Source organism: Dendrobium catenatum, unplaced genomic scaffold (assembly GCF_001605985.2).
Source record: "Dendrobium catenatum unplaced genomic scaffold, ASM160598v2 fragScaff_scaffold_621, whole genome shotgun sequence".
Taxonomy (NCBI): domain Eukaryota; kingdom Viridiplantae; phylum Streptophyta; class Magnoliopsida; order Asparagales; family Orchidaceae; genus Dendrobium; species Dendrobium catenatum.
Window position 1 is genome coordinate 12,060,925 of NW_021319083.1, and position 22,510 is coordinate 12,083,434.

General features: G+C 32.7%; 1 protein-coding gene across 1 annotated transcript in view; it reads left to right on the plus strand.

Moving 5' to 3' along the window:
- Positions 1-2,083: 2,083 nt before the first annotated feature.
- Positions 2,084-22,510, plus strand: part of LOC110113993 — a 52,284-nt gene continuing 31,857 nt past the window's right edge. Inside the window, 7 exon segments of the mRNA XM_028694989.1 lie at positions 2,084-2,463; positions 6,138-6,301; positions 8,412-8,535; positions 8,616-8,748; positions 14,323-14,393; positions 14,504-17,767; positions 17,800-17,860. Coding sequence (XP_028550822.1) covers positions 2,303-2,463; positions 6,138-6,301; positions 8,412-8,535; positions 8,616-8,748; positions 14,323-14,393; positions 14,504-17,767; positions 17,800-17,860 — 3,978 coding nt within the window. The 5' untranslated portion in view covers positions 2,084-2,302.

A 22,510-nucleotide genomic window follows, 5' to 3' on the forward strand; every position in this document is an offset into this window, starting at 1 on the left:
TATTAAAATATCAACATTTTTATCACTACTAAAATTGATTTATTCAAAATAAATGTACATTTCAATTTGATTTGGTTCAGTCATAACTATAGTTTGGTTAGTTCTATTTTCCGAATTTCAAATCTAAAATCAATTGATTTGATAAATTCATCAACTAATTCGGCTCAAATAAATTGAGTGCACACACATACCCATAATTGTGATTGTGCAGGTCGACTTCTTTCCTTCAGAGCAGTTTCTTATATTTCAAAGACTAATAGCTTTTAACTTCAAGAACTTAGGCTTTATTGTGCGGTCGACAAAATTGTTAAAGCTGATTTAGAAGCTGTTGTAGAGAAAATAGAATTTAAAAGTTGATTGTGTTGTTTGAATAACCTATTGTTTTTATGTTGCTTGCAACTTGGAAGTAATTTATTAGGAAAAATTAAGTTCATATTCCTCATAATATACATAGTTGGCTAAAAATCTCCATTATTATTTTCTTGATAAATATATCTATATTATATGTCACCAAAAATCACCTTAATCAAGTATTAATCTCAAGGTATATTTGAATTTGAAACTTTTAAAATTAAAATTTGGACCATCCAAACTTCAATCTCAATAACCTTATAGTCAAACTGAACATTTCGACAATATGAACTGAATGACACTAAAATCGACCCAATCCATGTCCAAATGGGCTCAAACCAAAGGACTAAAACATATTTGGAAGCTTCAAAGTATTATTTGGGTAACCAAATAATCTATAAATATAACAAGTTTATAGTCGAATCGAGTGGCTTAATGAGTCCAACGAGCCCAATATCACTTAATTATGACATCATTAAGGTATTTAAATGCTTAACGAAAGTTTTACAATTAAATGAATCAATATAGATCGTTTGATGGAAAACTCCGACTTTGCATTAGATTTTCTCTATATTTATTGAGCACGCCACTCACAAAAATCTATAAATAGATTTTTATTCTTCACATGAGAGAGAGGGAGGAGGAGAAAGAGAGATATAAAGATAACTCTCTTACATTTTCCAGGATGCCACCGACGAGAACCACCATCTATCAACGCCGACAACCATCGTTGACACCAAGGACCTGCATCAGAAATCTCCACAATGTCTAGAATATTGACAATATCAAACCTTGTTGTTGGGTATATTTGTCCTCCTATGAACATCCACTTTTTTATAATTCTTATTGGAAAAATTAAATCCTGTTATTTGATATAGACTATCCCTCTATAGTCACTTGATCATTATACTCTCCATCTTCTTCAACAATGAAGAAAGAATGATCTTTATATCACTTGATACATAGTAGATTTTACAATGGGCCGGGCACCTGTAGTCTTTTCCTTTTCTAGATTTTCGAATTTGGTCTTACTATATTCATTTTTCCATTTTGAATCTTTGTACAACGCTGAGACGTGAAATACACACTCTACTGAATCTATTTTTCTAGCACACAATACTATAAATTTCTTTCAGATGCTCGAAATGATAGTGTGTTCTGATATTGCAAAAGCTTGAAGAAAATACTCTTAAGACATTTATTTTCTAAGTGTTAGCTTTATGTTACAAGCAATGTCTTTTTTCACTTTCAAATGATTATTCGCCTGTCATAAAGCTTCGCCGTGAGCACCTTCCATCAAATAGAGTGTAGTGTTCGTTTATTTATTGTTATAAAAATTTGAATGCAATCATCTATGTATTCAAGGTTATGATAGGAAAGATTTATCTAAGAGAATTAGCTTAAAAAAAGAATAAACTTCAAATTTCATATTTAATGATCCATCGTAATTCAAATAAAGATTGAATTTTTATTTCAAACATATGATTCAACAATTATGTATGAATTAAATTTGTAATATTCATAAAATAATCGAAACATATTTAAAATATGTCTCAATAATATTAGTACCTCATTTGAACAAGCAACTATGTGGTTTCAACTTTCACCTTCATAATTTTTTTTTAATTATAAAAATAAATTTTATTTGACTGAAATTATAAATAAATATTTAATAATATATATATATATATATATATATATATATTCAAAATCCAATTCCTATGATGTTCTATTGCGATGACCGCGGCATCTTTAACTGGAAGCTGATGGGGCCACTTCGAAAATGATGGTGCGATCTGACCTGTGGAAGTGACGCGGCTAGGTAGAGACAGCTCTTAGGCCAGCGCAGGCCAACCAACCGACTCGCCGCCGTACGCCGTCCGCCGTCCGCCCTCCGCCGCCTCCTCTGCTCCCTTCTCTTACCCAAGCAGAGAGAGAAGAGCCAAGGAGAATGCCGCTGGTGCGATTTGAGTTGAAGAATGAGTACGGCTTGGGGGATCCCAGGCTTTACCAGGGAGCTCCAAAGGAGGAGGAGGATCCCAGGAGCATTTTGGGCGGAGTCACTGTCTCCGGTCTCGTTGGGATCTTGCGGCAACTGGGAGATCTCGCAGAGTCAGTGATTGTTTTTTGCGTTGATAATGTCATATTCTTTTCCTTTCAGTTTGAAGCCATACACTTGCCCTAGGTTTGTTTTTTTTCCAATGGAAGTGACGATATTGCCCTGGATTATTTTAGGGACAATGGATTAAGAGTTTATTGTTTTGACTTTTGAGTTTTGACTTGGGCATGATTTTTGATGCGGTTGTTGAATTGCTGGGGCCGAAAGAGAGATTCTATGTTGTACTAATTTTATTCGTATATGGTGTTCCTTTCTGCTTGCATGGATGCTTTGATTCTGTTTTACGGAAGTAGGTGGTAGACCTTTGCAGGGGTTTGTTGCGAATTAGGGCTTTACACTGCTTGCAAAATTGACTTACATTATTGGACCATTGGTCATTTGCTGTTTAGTAATGTGGATACAAGTATTCAACTTCTAGAAGGACAAGGCTGCAAGTTTTGAAACATGGCTGGTGTTTTATATCAGTTCAGGTTTTATTTGGTAGGGAGTGTTAGGTTGCCTTTTGGTGACGTGGGTGATATGCATATGGAGAAAATTCACCTAATTTGAACCTTTTTCAGTTTTCTGTTACTTATAATATGCAAACATGTATGAACAGTTAATGTCAATAAAGTTCTTAAATTGCTTGAGATTGGCATGGGAGGTAGCCCTCATGGATGGAAAATAGTCAATTAGTCATGTTTAAGTACTTAAATTAACCTGAGTTGGATGATAAGGTTTGGACTCACATCATAATTATTAGCCTTATCCTGACTAATTGTGGTTAGCATTATGAATCCTTATTTTTCATTCGTTGCTTTTGAGTATTGTCTAAGATGATAAAATTCTTATTTGGAATTTATTTTGAACAACTTTTATTTATGTAATCTTAGATCTATTCTTTTCTCTTAATAATTCCCTGGCACTCATTTTATCAGCTCATCTAATATATATATTTTCTACTCTTCCTTGTACACTTCTAAACTACTTAAGTCTATTCCAATGATCTTACCTTCAATAGAAGTCATTCCAATAATTTTTTTTTGATATAATCATTATTTGATTTATCATCATTCTCATTTTGACCACACTTAACTTAGTTGTAAATGACTTTTGCACCGCCTTTCTTTCGAATCCATACAAAATTACTTGCCTAATTGGGATTTTATAAAGTTTGCCTTTAAGCTTCAAAATATCTTCTTATCACATAAAACCCTTAAGATAATTCTTTAGTTTAACATATCTTAACTAAAAAATTTACATACACATATATATCTCTATTTTGCAATATATAAAAAATTTACATCCAAGGAGAATGCCGCTGGTGCGATTTGAGTTGAAGAATGAGTACGGCTTGGGGGATCCCAGGCTTTACCAGGGAGCTCCAAAGGAAGAGGAGGATCCCAGGAGCATCTTGGGCAGCTTGGAGGATCTCCCAGTTGCCGCAAGATCCCAACGAGACCGGAGACATCTCTTGGTGCTTCAGAAACCCAAGACTCCCTCTCACTTCGCTCCTATTTTCACGACAACTCTCACATTTGCTCATATTGAGATAGGTAAGCTTTGAAAGAGGAGCAACATAGTAATGGCAACCATAAGAAGGACAAGCTAGCAAATGCTAGTATTATTGTAGATTTGTTTGGTGCAAATTTATATGATACTGTTTTGGTGATTATTGGGGAAAGATGCCATGATGAATGGAGAATGGATTTAGCTTGTTCATACTCTATGCCTCAAGGAGTTATTTTTTCACCATGCGGTACACTAGTGACTATATTTATATAGAAAATAATGCAGAGTGTCCAAGACAATTTATTTTTTCATAATAAAATCTAAGATACATAATAGTATGATTAGGACATCAACTAGAGTTAAACATATATTAAATCTCAGGAAAAAATGTTAAAAGTCTTTAATTTCTAGTAAAGCAGGATGCATGTTTGTAGGAGATGTTGAAGTCATTAAAGTTCATAAGGATGCATTGATTGTCATGAATGCAAAGAGAGTTGGTGTACGCTTTGTTATAGGGTGCAACTTTGATGTGATTTGCTTCTAATTTGTATTGGAGCTCCGTGATTTGAGGAAATAGAAAAATGTTAGCTTCTTTGTTGTAGGCTAGTTTCTAGAACAAATGATTGCACAAGTTGAGGAGAATATTATTATAGATTATTAAATGGATTGATCTCATGTTACACAACCATTTCAATATTAGGTTGCACAACTCATTCCAATATTAGCTTTATAGCATTTAAAGAGAGTAAACAACCACTTCAATGTATAAACATTTAGTGTTAGTTACTCTTTTGATGTTGATGGATTCATTTTGATGTCCAAAGGTCTCAGGAAGACGTTAACCTCAAGCACTATATGGGCTTATTGAGGTTGCAGCTCAACCATTTAAAGGCTTTGGGAGCTTGTTGAGCTAAATTTAGAGAGCAAGTTTCACATAGTAGATCCAAATTTTGCTATCACATTATTCAGTTAAAAAGGAGATTTGTTAAGGTTTTTAATTTGTTAACTTATTAAGATATGTGCAAATTTAAAATAGGTATTTTGTAGGATAAGATAAATTATCTTTTGTTTTTGGGATAAAATCAATGTTAAATATTTGTTATTAAAAATATATTCTGGATAGCTCTAAGTTTAAGTTTATATCTAATTATAATTTGAAATCAACCACCTTAAACTTACATAAATGGTGGACTGAAAGCCAGAACTGTGCATAGTCTTTTAGCTTAGTGAGAGGAGCAAGAATTTTAGACCGATAATGTGTGTGATTGCTCTTGAGGGCTAGAGAGGGCTCTGTCATGAGTTGTGGAGGATTTCAATTGATTATCTATAGTCTCATTGGAAGGATTAGAGGAGAAAGAAATGGCTTGAGTAAGAAATAGAGAAGTGTTGGTGCTAAAAAGAAGCGGAGAAAGTGAAAAGCCAAAGAAGAAAAAAGATTTTTGGATATGTAGAGTTCTATTTTTGTGCAGTAAAAGCTTGGTGGTGCCAAAAAGATTATGATAATTTTATAGATATGTGGGAAGGCATCATTTTGAGGAATTTTAAGTACATAATTTATGCTATTCATTATTATTTTTTATTATTTATCTTGTATAATTCTATATAAAGTTTGACTTTGAGATATTTTGGTCATCTCTTTTGTAGTAAGATTAGGTGTAGGGTTTGGGAAGAGTATTTTGTTGTGCATCATTTATTTTTTATATCTATGTGGTTTCATTATTCTGGATTGGATTCTTTCTCATCTCCCATGGACATAGGCTTATTTTAGCAGAGTCATGTAAATCTTGGAGCTTTTTTGTGGCGTTTAGTCTTTTGTTACTTCTTTGTGTTCATTATATTTGCTCATGATATACTCTTATGACTAAAAGTTTGGTGTTTCTTTTATAAGGAACATGCATTAAGGGTTAATTTATTTATTTTTTTTTATTTAGCTTAGCGGAAATTTGTAACCATTTTAGGTTGTAATATATGAGCTTTCTCATTTTTGTTTTGAAAGGTAGGTCTTGTCAAATTCTCTATCAGTGGAGGGTCCATAGCTATGTAACCAAAGTTTTGTTCGTTGCCATTTGCCCATGCCATTTCCTTCTCTCATTTAACCGCTAAATTGTTGTTGTTTTTTTTCTAATTTGTACTTCTTTGAATGAAACCAACACTAACTAATTTGGCGGTTGCATAGGTTGGCGGCGGTTGTTTTCCATGATGTACATCAACTAGTGATGACCACAGCAGCCAGAGGACATAAAGTGTTGAATCGAATACAGAAGATTGAAGCCACACTTCCACGATTTGAGAAGGCTGTTCATGAACAAAATAGTCACATCCATTTTGCTTATATAGCAGGTAGTCCTTAAATTGAATTGTCATTTATTTTAATTATTAATTAATATTATTTGCATAATTTATTCATAGCAAAAGCAGAACATTTCTTTCATACATTAATTGATGCTAAATTCCTTGTCTATATCATGGTCTGGCCTTTGAAGATGGGCAAAGCTACCTTAATGTATTTGTCAGTCTCTCATGCCAAGCAGGTCCCCAGTTTGTACAACAACGACAACATCAAGCCTTTGTCCCACTATGTGGAGTCGGCTACATGAATCCTTTTTCGCCATTTTTTCATGTTAAAAATCAAATTCTCATTTAAATCTAATAAAGAAAGATCATTTCTAATATTTTCTAGCCAAGTATTTTTAGGTCTACCTCTACCTTTCTTAACATAAGTCAAATCTAATACCTCAATTTTCCTAACCGGGTCATCCAAAGGCCTTTGTTTAATGTGACCAAATCATCTAAGGCGACTCTCTCTAATCTTATCTTTCCCTGGAGCTAATCCAACCTTTTCACGTATATGCTCATTTCGTATCCTATCTCTAAGGGTAAAGTCACTCATCCACCTAAGCATCCTCATCTCTGCAACACTTAACTTAGTATTATGCTTCTCTTTTAATGGCCTACATTTGGCACCATAAAACATTGCAGGTCTCACCACCATCTTATAGAATTTTCTCTTAAGTTTGAGAGGGAGTGAGGGACTGTTCTATCGCACAATAGTTTGTGCTTAAGTTTGATTAAAACTCATGATAATGTATCTAGGACATTGATCGAGATGAGATGTTTACTTGATGTGAGAATCAATTTTGTATCTTTGAGTGATGTATGATGCATGTTTTCTAGGAATTTTGAAATTCTCAAGATTTGTAGGAGTTCATCGGTTATCATGAGGGCTGAAAGAGTCAGAGGATTTTATATGTTACATGTGCACAGGCTCTTCAATTATTTCTTTGCCTGCAATGGAGCATCATATTTTAGGGCAGTGAAGAAGAGTTGGCTTTTAAGCTATGGGAGAAGTTTTGCAACAAGATTAGGCATGAGATGATGAGAAGACTTTTAGGTGATCAAGTGAATTAGGTTTTTGTTGTACTGCCTGTCTAGGTGTTGGCTTGCACTTCTTCTCTAGACTTTGGGTTGTACTATTATGGAGGGTGTGCGTCCAAGTTTTGCATTACCACTTTATAGTGGAACATTTTTTTGCGGAGGTCTTGTAGGTTTTTAGATCATGTGGCATTTAATCTTGATGAAATTCCATGATGTTGAGACATTCAAGTTTTTAGAAGCTTAGGAAGGAGTCATAGAGGTGATCCAGTTTTGCTTCCATAGCATTGAGTTAAGGGAAAGAATCGTTAATCATCTCGATGATAATTTAAGAATATTCTGATATATACTTGTGGAGTGATAAGGAGCGGTATTACCATTAGAAAATCCACTAGAGAGAATGTATTTATATATATTATGATATATAGTTGTGGTGTGTATATATATATATATATATATGTATAACTTATTTATACAAAAGAAATCTAATTAAGGGTGGTCGACACAATTAAGTTGTCATTTTGCACTATTAATTTCATGTGGATCCACCCGAGCATATAGATCACAGCTGTGACCTTTTAAATGTGCGTTATCTATAGTGAGTCTCATTACAGTGTAAGACACATGCTTCAATAAATATGACATTTATATACAAGTATGGAGAACAAGTGAAAAAAATACTATTTAGGAAGACATTTGGCATGGGTATCTTTCTTCATAGTACACATCTTACATATATTTAACTCATCCCTACAGCGTATATCCTTCCCTCCCTCCTATATACTCTTTGAGACAAGAACACTCGTGCAATAATTCTTATTTTTCCAAAAAAAAAATCACCTTATCTCTCTATCTCACACACACACTCTCTCTCTCTCTCATATGCGCGCGCACACACTCTTATTTAAAACTTATTGTTCAAAGAGTTCCTCCACACTATTCTCTCTTCTTCTAATCTAAAGAACTTCAGCATATAAGTACTTTTTTTTACAGGCTTCATTTGAACGTGAATCTCTTTCCTTATTTGTTATCTATTTAGAGACAGGTTTACTCCCTTCAAAAATAATTTCTATTTCAGGATGTGGATGGCATTCCAAAATCCAGACTGGCCAAAGCCATATTTTTTTAAATGATTTACCAGAATTTATGTCAGATTCTTATGAAGAGTGTCGTGGCCCACCACGCCTCCACTTGCTTGATAAGTATGATGCAACTTTGTTATTTTATAGTATTCGGTATCTTCAATTTCTTTTTCTGCTTATCTAGTCTATTTTGGCTACAGATTTGATAGTGCTGGTGCCGGAGCTTGTCTGAAGAGATATTCTGATCCCTCTTATTTTCGGATGTTTATGTCTAGTTCAGATTCAGTATTGGCTGAGAAAGCAAACATTGGAATGAAGGTTCAAAGAAAGAAGGTTTGCATTTCATATTAAATTGATGAAAATAATTTATGGGGGTTGAAAATTTTGAGTATATATGCATTTAGAGTTGGATGCCATAAGTATGGTGGATGCCAATAAGATTAATTGTTGAAAGATCATGTGACTCACAAATTAATCAATCTTGGTAGAGATTTTTAAGCACACAGATTATGGGTTCCATTCGTTGGATCAATTCTCTTATACCTATGCCTTCTCTTCCTATTATAGCCTCTAGCCTCTCTTTGGGATATTTTTCCTTTTTTATAAATAGCTTTGATATATTTCCATTATAAGTCTTTTGGAGAAGTTCATGAATACTTCCACATATTGTACATAATCAAGCAAGAAAATTCATAGGTTTTTTCTACTTTTTTGAATTAACTAAATACATTCTCATATTTTTTGTTAATAGATATATATTTTGCATGTGTGTTTAAATGACTAAAGTGGTAATAAATTAAAGAAGTTTAATAAAAAAATGTGTTTTTTTTTTGCCTTTTTTGTTACAAAATTTAATCAATATTAATTTGTCTCCTTTTTTTGCAAGACCAGTGGAAGGTTTTCAAATGCTTTCTTCAAATAAGGTTTTGTTGTATTTGAAAAAAATTGTAACTTTTCATCAAGATTAGGCACTTTCTCAAGAAATTGTTTTCCACGTGCTTAAAATAAATTATCTTAATAAAGTCTTCGATGGTAGTTTAAGTCAAAAAACTTTGGAACATTGGTTGTTTAGAGTTTGTTTGGAGCTGCTGCAATTTTTTATAAAGATAATTATAGAGTTGTTGGGGGGGGATTATTTTTTTTAAGAGGGGGGGGGGGGGGTTTTTTTTTTTAAGGGTCTTCTGGGAATTTTTAGAAAATAAGCTGCATGGGTATGTATATAACAATTCTCTCATAACTATCACACTCTAAGCAAATCTGGTACTCAAAAGCAACTTTCAACCACAAAATTTCTTAAAAATCAAATGGATGTGTAATAATGGTTTGAAAAGCAAAACAGTGAGAACACCAAACAAACCCTTATGCCATATTGAACCACAAATCAACCAATTGTATTTCATGTGTATGGGATCAACAAATTGTTTATTCAATATACATCACTTATAAATATATAATAACATAATCATTCTCTTAATAACTCATCAAAATAATAATAATTAAAAAAGTTAATTACTTACTAGTATTAGATTTGTCATTAAAACTATCACTACTATTATTAATGCAACTTATAACTTTTACATCATCATACATTATGGTCACTAAATGCTTTTCTAATTATTAGTTGGGATGATGAAGATGATTAAATTTTATGGTTTTGAAACTGAAATTGAAGCTGCATTTTCAAGTAAGTCATATTGAAGTTTATGGTGCACAATTCGCAAAGACAAACCTAAGATGACATGCATAAAGGCACACTCCAAAGAATAAAACCTGTAGTCCACTAACTCCTAGTTAGGTATAAAAATTAATCTTTTGATACAAAGAAAAAAAAACACAAAACTTTAAATAATAATTTAAAGATCATCCTATATCTAAAGTTTTTCAAGAAAATATAGGCAAAATAAAATCATGTAACCATTAGGATTCACAGAACAAATGAAAAATCAGATTTTAGCAGACTTGATTAAAGCCCAATAACCCAAGTATATATTAGAAAACGTTTAATGATAGAACTCGCCGAAGAAAATTAAATCATCTTGCTGATTAAAGGAGCAGGTTCTCCTAGAATTTGTTGTCGAGACTTGCTGCTCTTTTGATGTTCGCATCCAACCTACACACAAAATTTAAAATGTTATTGAACCATTGAATGAATTTTATATAATTGGTGGTATCAGCTAATCCCAGAAAACAACAATTCAACAACTCTTGATTCCCATCTAACACAAATCATTTTTTTTTTGTCTTCAACTACAATGCAGAATGAGAATAGGAACAAGGGATTCAAATCCCAGCCATACTGAAGAGATGCAAGAATAGAAGGAAACCATTAAATTGAAGTCCTCTATAGGAAAATAGCTATTGCCAACATATCATGAGTAGAAGAAAATTGATAACAGGATGTTGGTGAAAATTGCAATATATGTGAAACAAATCTCTCTAGTTATAGCAGTATATGGTGATAGAAAAACATTAACATTAGAAAAAAAAAAGCTGCAATCAATGCAATCAACTACAGCTCCAGTAATCAAATCCAAGAAATTTCATAATTTCTGCATCAATTTTCCTAGATTAAGAAAATTTGGGCTTTGAGGAATTCAGATTTGATATTCATCAAGTAAATTTAGGTATAAATGCTAAATTTCTTATGATAATTCATGAATACTCACGAGCACATTTATCACACTAATGCATATTCTTTGATTTCTACTATCGGTACTTGACACTGCCATCACTAAGAATAGCCTTTGTAGGAAGATGAATTAAATTTGTCATATTTGGATAAGAATTCACAAAGAGATAGAATGGTAACATTCACTAGATAAAGTTAAATCATATGCACTTAAGACTAGACCAATAATATAGCTTCTTAAAAATTTCAAATTATAAGACCTTGTTCCTATGCGATACATAAAGCTTATATGATCACATCTTTCATGCATTAAATTTCTTATTGGTCTCTCTAAGAAACCTTGTTGGATTCAAACATACCATCATCTTATCACTTGATTTGAATTCCACATATTTCTTGTTCCTAACAATACTATTTAATAGCTAATTTCCTATGAATATTGCTTTGCAAATATTACACATCATGAAAATAATGTGAACTGAGATAAAATACTAAATTACCAACATGCATCCTAATAGATGCTAATAATGATTTATAACATATTCCTAATGATAAGATGATTAAAAAATTGAAAGCTGATAAATCACACAAATATTTTATTTTTATATGTACAAACGACCTTTTAAAAGAAGACTAATAAAAATGGCTTAAATTTCAATTGTGATTAGTCATGCACTTTTAAAATTGACCCGAGAGATGGAGTTTTAAATTTCAAAGTTCTGTTAAGGCATTTATCACTAGCAAGTTTGTTGGAATTTTGACCTAAATTTACTTTTCTTCAGGTTTTGTTTATGGATTTGCAAGTAAAAAAAGCCTAGAACCGTACAAAATCGATTTAGCTTGATTTGCAAAACTAAATCTATTTGGAGCTTTCTTAGGAGTTAAATCAACGTGTTCAATTGATTCATCAACTATTGTAGGCATGATTTGCTCACTCACATCTAAGGATGGATTCAATTTCGATTAAAATTTTAGGTTTATATTCAAAACATATTTTGTTTCCATCAAAAGTTCATATTCACACTCACGACTAGATCTCCGTATTCTGATTGCAATTTAGGTCTCAAAAATCCCAAAAAAAAATTTGCATATTAGGTTATAAGATAATTGTAGGTTCAATCTTAATTTCAAGTTAAGTTTCAAGTTGAGTTTTATATATAGGATTTCTCTCATACTCAAATTCTAACCTTTAGATATAAATTCACTATCTCTCTGAGGTTTATGTTCTGATATGATATCATGCTCAATTACAATTTTAGACTTTTTTTTTTCACTCTTCTTCATGTACATTTCTTGTTCATGAATAGGCTCTAGTATAGGTGCAGATTAAGACTCAATAACCTCAAATGATAGACTCATATTATACTTACAATTCATCTTCCACATGTAAGTCATCCTAGAAAGGATATTCATAAATTATAATTTATTTAATAAAATTAGATTTGATCATGCATGATTTTTGTGTCAATATATGTTTGTGTCAAGATTTATAGGACAGGATAATGATTTCTTGTTACGGACATTAAACACAAATATAGTAGTCCAAATAAAATAACTGTAATATATCTCAATAGTCAAAGCTATGGATAAAATTTCACATAATTGTTTTGGTGAACTTAAGTTTTTTTTTTTTTTTAATTTCTAGCCCGAGTCCTTCTATAAAAAAATAAAGGTAATATAATACTCCCAAGGATTGCTATTTTATGTCCTTTGATTTTTAGTTACAAAATTCATATAAACCTATTATAATATTCAAATGCACCATATTCATTTTGTTTGCAATGTTTATGTTATCCATGCATGTGATTCCTATAGTCATCGAATGACAGATGCTGCTCTTTAACTTTATGTTTTAGGTTAGCCCTTGAAGGTTTAGTTTCTCTTGCAGCACTTTGCCCAAATGATTAAATATGTCCCACCTATTTTAATTCAACAATTTCGACTTTTTGGAATAACATAAATGATTAGTTTTAAAGAATTCGTCTAAATTATCAATTCAGTTTGAAAATTCTTTAAGATTGTACCTCTTGTCGAAAATAAAAATATAGATTTAAATATAATAATCATTTTATTATTGCATAGAATCATATCATACATGGTTTTGTTTATATTGCAATTTTTGTTATATCATTGATTGACCCAATTATTATAGTCTGCATCTAGTTGACATGATGATGCTATTATAAGCTTTGATACCAAATATGATGCAGAATGTCTTAAGTTATATTGTTCTCTTATTCAAACTTAGGATGAGATGCATAAAAGCTCGCACAGATGGTCATAATGTGCATTCCACCGGCTTTTAGTTTATGTAAGGTTTAGTCTCTTTTGATGCACATTAAATGTACGTATAACTCACTCCAAGATCTGAAATTTCACTAGAGAATGTTAGAACAAAATAAATAATGCAACAACTAGGGTTCACACTAAAAAAAACAAATTATAGTAGATTTGGCAAGACCTCAATTACAAAATTGTAGATGAAATAAAAAAAAAGAAGTCGCCAAAAGCCATCTGACTTATCCTTAATATTAGAAGTAGCTTCGCTAGACTTCACACAGAATTTGCATCCTACTTTGAGAGAATCTAAAGTTTTATTTAAGCATTGAAAAATTTTACATTCCTAGAGGCCTATTTATAATAAAAATTAATCCCATAATTAAAGTTCCACAGAATTCAAAAAAAGCGAAAACAATAATTCAACAATTTCGCTGATCCTACATAAAACAAAATCTTCCATCTCCAGCTGCACCATAGAATGGGAAATGAAAGAGGGAATATGGTCATAGAAGGAAACCACCGAACCAAAGCCTTCTAGAGGAGAATATCCGATATAGAAGGAAAGAGCCAGCCACATATGCTTTAGTTCACATACCGTTATTAGAGTTGTACCTTTAGTTTATTCTTTTATGCACAGAAGTATTACTTCTGTTATGCATCACTCAGTAACTAACATTTTTACTTATGCACAGATAAATAAATCTTTGGTTTTCTTGCCTTTTTCATCATGAGTTATGATTTCAATTTATATCCTGTCCTGACTAAATCTAGAATTTTTAAACTATTGTATGCTTATTGCAACTCAACTCAGCCATGGCCATCGTGTAAAACATTTGCGTTTTGGTCAAAACTTTTCTTGTAGATGAGATACTTTCTTCTCATCTTATTAATTGATTCCGCGTGAGTAGGACTGAGTTGCTTAGCTGTATTGTGTGCATGAAAACAAGTATGTTGGAAATGTGATAGATACTTGGTTCAAAGTAAGATTTTTTTTTTAGCAGAAGCCAAGATCAAAAGGAAGAAATGGATTAGCTCATCATTCTATAAATGTGACCCTGCATGGTAGGAGGTAAGAAATCTCTCCTTGCATTCAGAGTGAAGTAATATTTGATTAACTTGTTCTAGTTTCTGTTTTAATGTTTTCTTTCTGCTTAATTTTTGAATGTGCAATTTGAACAGCAACATGCAGTTTGCATCACTTGCCACAGATGAGCTAAGCTTTTCAGTTGATGATGCATCTGCTTCAGATACATTATCAATCTCTGGTTTTACAACCGAGCACACGCATTTTAGTTCAAACAAAAGATCAGGTTGTCTAGAAGTGCAAAGTACGCCTGCATCAATGTCAAAAGAACTGTTTGATATACCTGCCACACAAGTAGAGGCCACGCAGAAAGTTGATAGCATTTTCAATGATGACAATAAAGTTACTACCAGTGATTATGTAATACAAAATTCATTGCACCAAAAAAAGAATCCTTCATCATCTTCCATCGATTGTGATGAAAAGCCTGAAATGGTTAGGTCTGTAACCCAGATGCTATCTCATGACCTACCTGAAGACGGGCTAAATCCAAAAGCTGCAGGACATAGCAGCTTATTATCAAATGGGAATCATTTAATTGATGGCCGCGGAATACAAGGGGAACAAATTTCCAGATCATTGACATGGGATGAAAGTTCAAATGATAGCCTGGGTGCATGCGTAAAAACTGTCTCCATCTTGCCTTATTTTGTATCAAACGAAAATGCAACCGGTGATCTTGAAATTCCAGACAAAATTGTTTACAGCACATGTTCTGCTGCATTGGATGAAGAGGCTGAAATTATAGATTCTGCAAGTTCTAAAATTCCTGATGGCTTCATTCCTTCTAGGCATCTAGATTCAGATCTGTTGTTTGTAACCCTTGAAATGTCAAATCGACAGAGTGAAATGAATTATACTGAAATGCATAATCAAGAAAATGTCTTGCCCGATACCGTAAAGGCGGCTGTGCCTTTTACTGCTGGAGGCCAGATTGGTGTACTAACAAGTCAGTTGGACAAATGCATGGATGCTTCTAATGCCTTGGACTCTAAGGATCAAACAAATTTTGAGTATTGTGGACAAGAAATGATATTATCACCTCATTTAAATTATAATGGCATGGAATGTGAAATTAATAAGATTCTGGCAGTCACCATCCCTTCGTTAGATGATATAGATAGTGAAATTGTGCATGAACCTCGTAGTTCATTGAAGAAAAATTTCTCTCAAGTTATTCCGCTTACAGAGGCTGTGGTCATTGATAGGATTCCACCAGAAGGTTCCTTGACTCGGGATTCTTTTGATGATAATTATGCTAAAACTGTTAGTGAAAATGAGATACTATGTGAACACCGAACTAAACAGGAAATGGAGTCAAAAGCTGATTCAAATAGTTCAGGTAAAAAATTTGAACTTAGTTCGGAAAAGGTGATTGCTGCTTCAAAATTGGATTGCCCGGACTATGAATCTCTAATAGCATCTTGTAGCAGTTCTCCTTGTCCTGGGTTTATCATTCCTAGTACACAAGCTGTGGTCATTGATGGGGTTCCGCCTCCAGAATCGTTATCTCAAGTTTATTTCAGTGGTACTTCTGCTAAAACTTCTAGTGAAAAACAGATATTTTGTGAATGCCAAACTAAACAGGAAACAGAGTCAACAGATGACTCAAAGTGTCAGGGGAACGAATATCAAAGCAATATCGAAAAGGTAATTGCTGCTGCAAAATTGGATGACTCTGATTCTAATACAAAAGCTATGGTCAGTGATGGGATTCCTCCTGAAGAATCCTTGTCTCAGGATTCCTTCGTTGATATTTCTGCCAAAATTGCTACTGAAAATGAGGTGCTTTGTGAACACCAAACTAAACAGGGAACAGAGTCAATGAGTAAATCAAATTGTCAAGGGACTGAATATCAAATCATTACAGAAAAGGTGATCACTGCTTCAAAATTTGATGGCCCCAGTTCTGAAACTCATGTAGCTTCTCGTGGTGCCTCAGATGCTTATGCTTCCCCAATATTATGTGATTCGTCTATTTCTAGTAGTGTGGAAAGCAATAGTTCTTCAACCCTTAGTTCTGATGTCACTTTGTCTGGAAGTCTTATGAACATCATTTCTCCAAGAAATGATTTTGAAGATCCTCGTGGTAATATGTCTGCTCAGTTAACTAATAAGTCAGTGATCTTACCTTCCGATGTTACTGCAGCCACAACTGTAGTGTCTCAAGTTTTTCCAGTTGAGTCTCTTAGAAAATCCTCAATAAATATATGGACCAATGGAGGGCTTTTGGGACTTGAACCTTCAAAACCTCCAGATATTAGTGTTCCAAATGCTTGTGGTAATGATGATATTTATGATGACAGATTAGCTGCAAACTCACAAGCACGTGTGCTAGGCAGTGGAAACGAATCAAGAAAATTGTTTTTTGAGGAAGATAAATTGAATCGAATATCCTTCCCTGAACAAGATAACGCCATGGGTAAAATATCTGATAACCAAAGTGAGTCTATGTTCTCAAAGAAATGTCCTAAAAGCTCCATTCAAGCTTCATTTTGTGAGATTGGCAAAGCTCAAAATGCATACTTAAGTGGTGCAACTTCAGAAATTGATAGTGTTCAGGGAAAAGAAGGTAGTTCTGTTTCTTCTGAAGCTTCTATATATTACAAAAACAGGCCAGAATCCACTGTATCACGGCGAAACAATATCGCTATGTCAGTTGGTTTTTCAAGTCTTGCACGTAGATTTCTTGTAAGTAGTCTTCAAAGGAAATCATCAATGACTGGTATTGCTCCGTTATCTGAACTGATGAAGAATGATATCCACAAATTACTTGGTACCAAAATTCATAGTAAGGATAAAGAAGGGCCCAAACAAACAATATCTTCAGCACCATTACGTAAATTGGGAGACAAAGAAGATTTGGCGCATGAATTTTCAGAGAAGCTTGTTTCTTCTAGTTTGGATTCTTCAGGATATCAATCTCCTCCTCTGGAACATATGAAAGTTTCTTTCAATCCAATGATTGACTCAGACGTCTCCAAGCTGAATCTGGAATTTTTTAGTAGTCAGCAACAAGGAAACATCATGTTTCCTTCATTTCAATTACTCCCTGCATCATTTCAACCTTTGTTGGATGGTGTTTTGGAATCTGATGATGACACCTTTTGCAGATCTTGTCCTTATTCTTCTGATGATCTTCTAACCTTACATTCAGAGTCGGATGATGAGATATGGGGAGAGGATGAAATAGATATTTCATACAGAATTGAGGCAACTGATTCCATTTCAAGCTCCATTGAATTAAATGATTGTAATGCTTGCACAGTAAGTCAGGTCAGTGATGATGAGAATCTAGAACGTGGAAGTGATGAGCTATCCTTTAACTCAGGCGACATAATAGATCTTCCCAATATATAGTGAAGTATAAACTTATTTACTCTGTTGATAGTTTGCCAGCTGAAAGATTTGCCTTTTGTCAGTTAAAAAACCAGGATCATGATGCACTAGGGGTAAATTGACCGTTTAGTTTTTGTTGTCTTTACTTGTCTTTAAATTAAAATAAGTTGCATGGAAATATGTAATAGTTTCTTATGTCATAACTCATAACCCTGCTTTACGTGCTGCAGAATGTTCGGTAGTACCTTGAATCGACTTGTAGAATCATCTCATGCATGGAATGATTGTAAGCTAGATTGAAAGATAAGGCTTGCCGCAGCATCATGAAGACAAGGTTGGTTTTCTTTAACCCTTTTGACTGCAGCAGGAACGTGATTGAATTGCTTCATATTGCTATTCCTTACAAGATGTTTATATTTCATCAACATATGAAATATAATTGGTTTCTTAAGCGTTAACTTAATGTTGGCGATACTTGCAAGGGAATGGTAAGCTCAATACACCAGATTGTTTTGAATATTAGTGACGGTGTTTTCCATGAAAATTTGGACTAGTGCTCATCATGGAATACAGTAAAACTAATATTGTGGCTTTAGTTGAAAATATTTAGAAATATCCCTTCTTTCTCAGTAGTACGTATCAAGAGGTACAAAATTTGTGACTTATTAAATTGAGAACCCCACCATAAATAACATACAACAACAACAACAATATCAAGCCTTTATCCCACTACGTAGGGTCGGATACATGAATCCTTTTTCTCTTTTGTGTCCTATTAAAAGTCATGCTCATAAATAACATAGCGATGAATAAAATGTTCTAGGAAACCTCAAACTAAAACTATATTACAAATCATGTATGGCATGCTTTTCTAAATCATTAGAGTGCTTCATTAATATTTTTCTTTATATATATATATATATATATATACTGAAGAGGTTCCAAAGCTGTGGTTAACTTTTCAGCAAGTTGTTTTGAACGTGGAATATGAGTAATGATCTTGGCTAATACAACATTTCAGATGAAGTCTCAATCAACTTTAATATGTTTTATTCTTTTGTAGAATATTTTACTTTTGGCAATGAAAGTGACAATTTAGTTACGGCAATTTAATATTATAGATTTGTACTAGATAGATCATATCTCATGAGGATCTTTTCCCACATCATTTCATACGTATAATAGGTTATGAATCTATGCTTGGCCTCTAGATTTTGATCTAATGATTAAGATTTATTTTTTGCTTTTCAATGTAACTAATTTGCCTCCTACAATAATTCAGTATCTATTCATAGATTTTCTATCACCAATAAATTTATCATAATCAACATAGGAAGGGGTTTTTTTATTAAGGTGCCATTTTTGTTGCATGGTAACTTTTTTCCTAGGACTAATTTCCTCCTTCATGTGACTTGTTTTCCTCTTACAAAAATGCAATATCTAGTAGTGGATTTCCTATCATTAATAGATTCATCATAATCAACTTTAGAGAAGGATTTTATATGTAGATGCCACATTTATGTTATATAGTAGTTTTGATCGGATTTCTTGATATATTTAAGGATATGAAAATGCCTTCCCTATCACAACCTGGCCTCAGAGTACTGAGGTGGGAATAGATGGTCGAATGGAATTTTTAAGTTATATCTACTAACATCAAGTCATCAACTTATATCATAATAATTATTTGTACATATTCATAATAATGATCTTCAACATATCAAAAGAGCTACTGCAACATCAAGCCTTTATCTCATTATGTGGGGTCGGCTACATGAATCCATTTTCTCCATTGTGTCCTATTAAAAGTCAAATTCTCGTTTAAATCTAATAAAGAAAGATCATATTGAAAGAGCTACTAAATCATCAAAATTAATTTTAAAATAACGATTAATATAATATAGTTATTTCAACATCCAAAATGTTAAATATCTATTTCTTTAAGCTCCACGTCATCATTACACAGTTTCTCTTCTTATACTTATACAGTTCTCAAGATCTTTTCCTGAGTTATTAATTCAAAATAATGGTGAATTATTAATATAACTTAAAACATTGTCATTGCCAGATTCCAAGTTCTGAATGAGAAAAGTGAGAAGTTGTGTTAGGTAGTCGACAACCAGCGTAAAATTTGTCGAATAATCGTGACATGAATCATTTAATACATTGTGTTAATGCTAGGGCTTTCCCTGAAAGCGACCTGATGTATGACCTGAATACAGTGACAAGCATGCAATGGTTGTTGCATCGATATCCGGGGGCAGTATTAAGTAGGCAAGGGTTTCAACATCATAGATGGATGTGGACAAAGAAGCTATTACATGAAACTAAAATTAAGATAGAAACTTGGAATGTATGTTCCCTTATAGGCAAATTAATATATATTATGATATATAAAAAGATAAATATTTTATGCAATCAGGAAACTAAATGGGTTGGAGAGAAGGTAAGGAGATTGATAGTTTAGGATTTAAACTTTGATATTCTAGTAAGAGCCGTACTAGAAATGATGTAGATATGATTATATATAAGAGTTTAAAGGATAATGTTGTAAAAATTAATAAAATTTGAGATAGAATTATAGTTTTAAAGATTGTAATTGATGCTAAGATTATTAATATTATAAGCTCTTATGCTCCTTAAATAGGTTTGGATATGAGTTCAAAATTAAAAATTTAGAATAACTTAGAATAATTAATATAAAAGATACCTCATTGAAAAACAATTTATTATAGGAGATTTAAATGCACATGGTGGTAGAGAGGTAGATGACTTTAAAAACATTCATGGTGGTTATGAGTTTGGAGCAACTAATGAAGGTGGTAAGATTATATTTGATTTTTCTTTAAGTTATGATTTTGTAATTGCTAGTTCCTTATTTAAGAAAATAGATGAGCATCTCATCACTTATAATAATGTATATAGTAAAACTTAGATTTATTATTTCTTATTATAAAATATATAATTTAGATTACAAATATCGTAAAGTTATTTCGAGTGAAAGATTACGTTTTCAACGTCACTTATTAGTTTTGGACTTTAAGATGAAAGTGCATAAAATAAAAAAATAAAGTAAAACACAAGGCTTTTAAAATCGGACCGATCAATGAACTGGAAGGAGGAGGGGTTAGAGGTTTGATGGTTCGACCGGGGTCGAACCGGAGTCGAACCGGATGACGTAATAAATATTTATTATATTTAACTATTATAATAATGACATAATTATTTATAAATATATAACAAAAATTGAAAAAAAGTATAATACTTTTACTTATATAATAGTGAAATGTTAGTCAAATAAATTCAAACATTTAAATCTAAAGGATATAAACTATATTACCATAGATAATACTAAACCCAATATAATAGCATTTGATAATAATTAAGCATGTAACAGCAAAAAACTTGAATTAACTAAAAGAATATCAATAACAAGGCATGCATATATGATAAACTAAATAATCCACATGAATAACTTTGGCTTGAATAGGATGAAAAAAATCAAAATGAAAATATCCATACCATGGACATAAAAAGCTGCCCAAAAAGTTCAGAAGGTGGAATGTCCTCCAAGGTGGCTAATATGCTTTCACTGCATGATCAAAGCAAGTTGGGATTATATTAAAATCAAAAGAAGATGAAAAAGGTAACAAAAAACTTCTTACACGGCTAAAACTTCAATAAATTACCTGCGATAGATGCAACCCAATGACAACGCTATAGAACCAATATAGTTTGAATCAGTTGGTGATACTAGTTCCCCAAGCAGACTCTTTGCCTGATGAACATAAATAAATGCCTAAACTTAGATGAAGCGTTAAAGAACCTGATTAATGCAAAATCATCTTGAATTATACCCAACATGTTACAGTTAAATTAGGTAGATTGGTGCACAAGAGAAATTATAAGAGGTTCAAATAACTGATAGATAATCATTTTATAGACATGCTAAAATTAAAAACCAGAATTCTGACACTGCGAAAGCATGCAAATTTGGTACCAAATCTTCAGAAATTCCTTGTTAAAAGTGCACTAATATTAATCAAGAAACAATGAGAACTATGGCACTACAAAAATGTATGTGAACAGACCATCCTAGCTGTGAAGATGTCACCCCCAAGGCGAGCTAACAGACCAAGTCCTTCTGCACATGCTCTCCGCTGGGCTGAAGTGATCTCACCTTTTGCCAAAATGTCCTTTTCAGAGACAAAGAGATAAGAAACAGAAACCAACCATGATTAGCATCACAACACATATTATATATAAATAGAGACAAATGAAGACACAAAAATACGCTCTTATATCATCATTGTATTTGAATACCTATATGGACATCCATATACTTCTGTTTGTGGATGAAATACGCTTCTTTCGGGATAACAAGGCTTCCTTGTTTAATTTACAAGGCTTATGGCCTTGGGAAAAAAATCAAGACCAAGCATCATGTAAGCTGATAAAAAAAAAACTTTGCTTTGTTATTTTCACTTACAACTTGCATGTTCATAACACTTGTACATGTCTTTCTTAATTAGATAAGATAGACAATAAACGCGTGGTTATGATGCCTCTTGCACAACTAGCTCTAGGGGTCCCACAGTTGAAGCTGAAGTCTGATTACTAGATTCTTCAATTCTAATTTGGTTTACTAAATAAACTCACTCTATCCCACCTGTGGACACAATAAGATAGATAAAAGGGAGAATATGACATTTTTGAATAAAATAGAAAGTTAACGTGATATAGAGATTTAGGCAGTACTTATT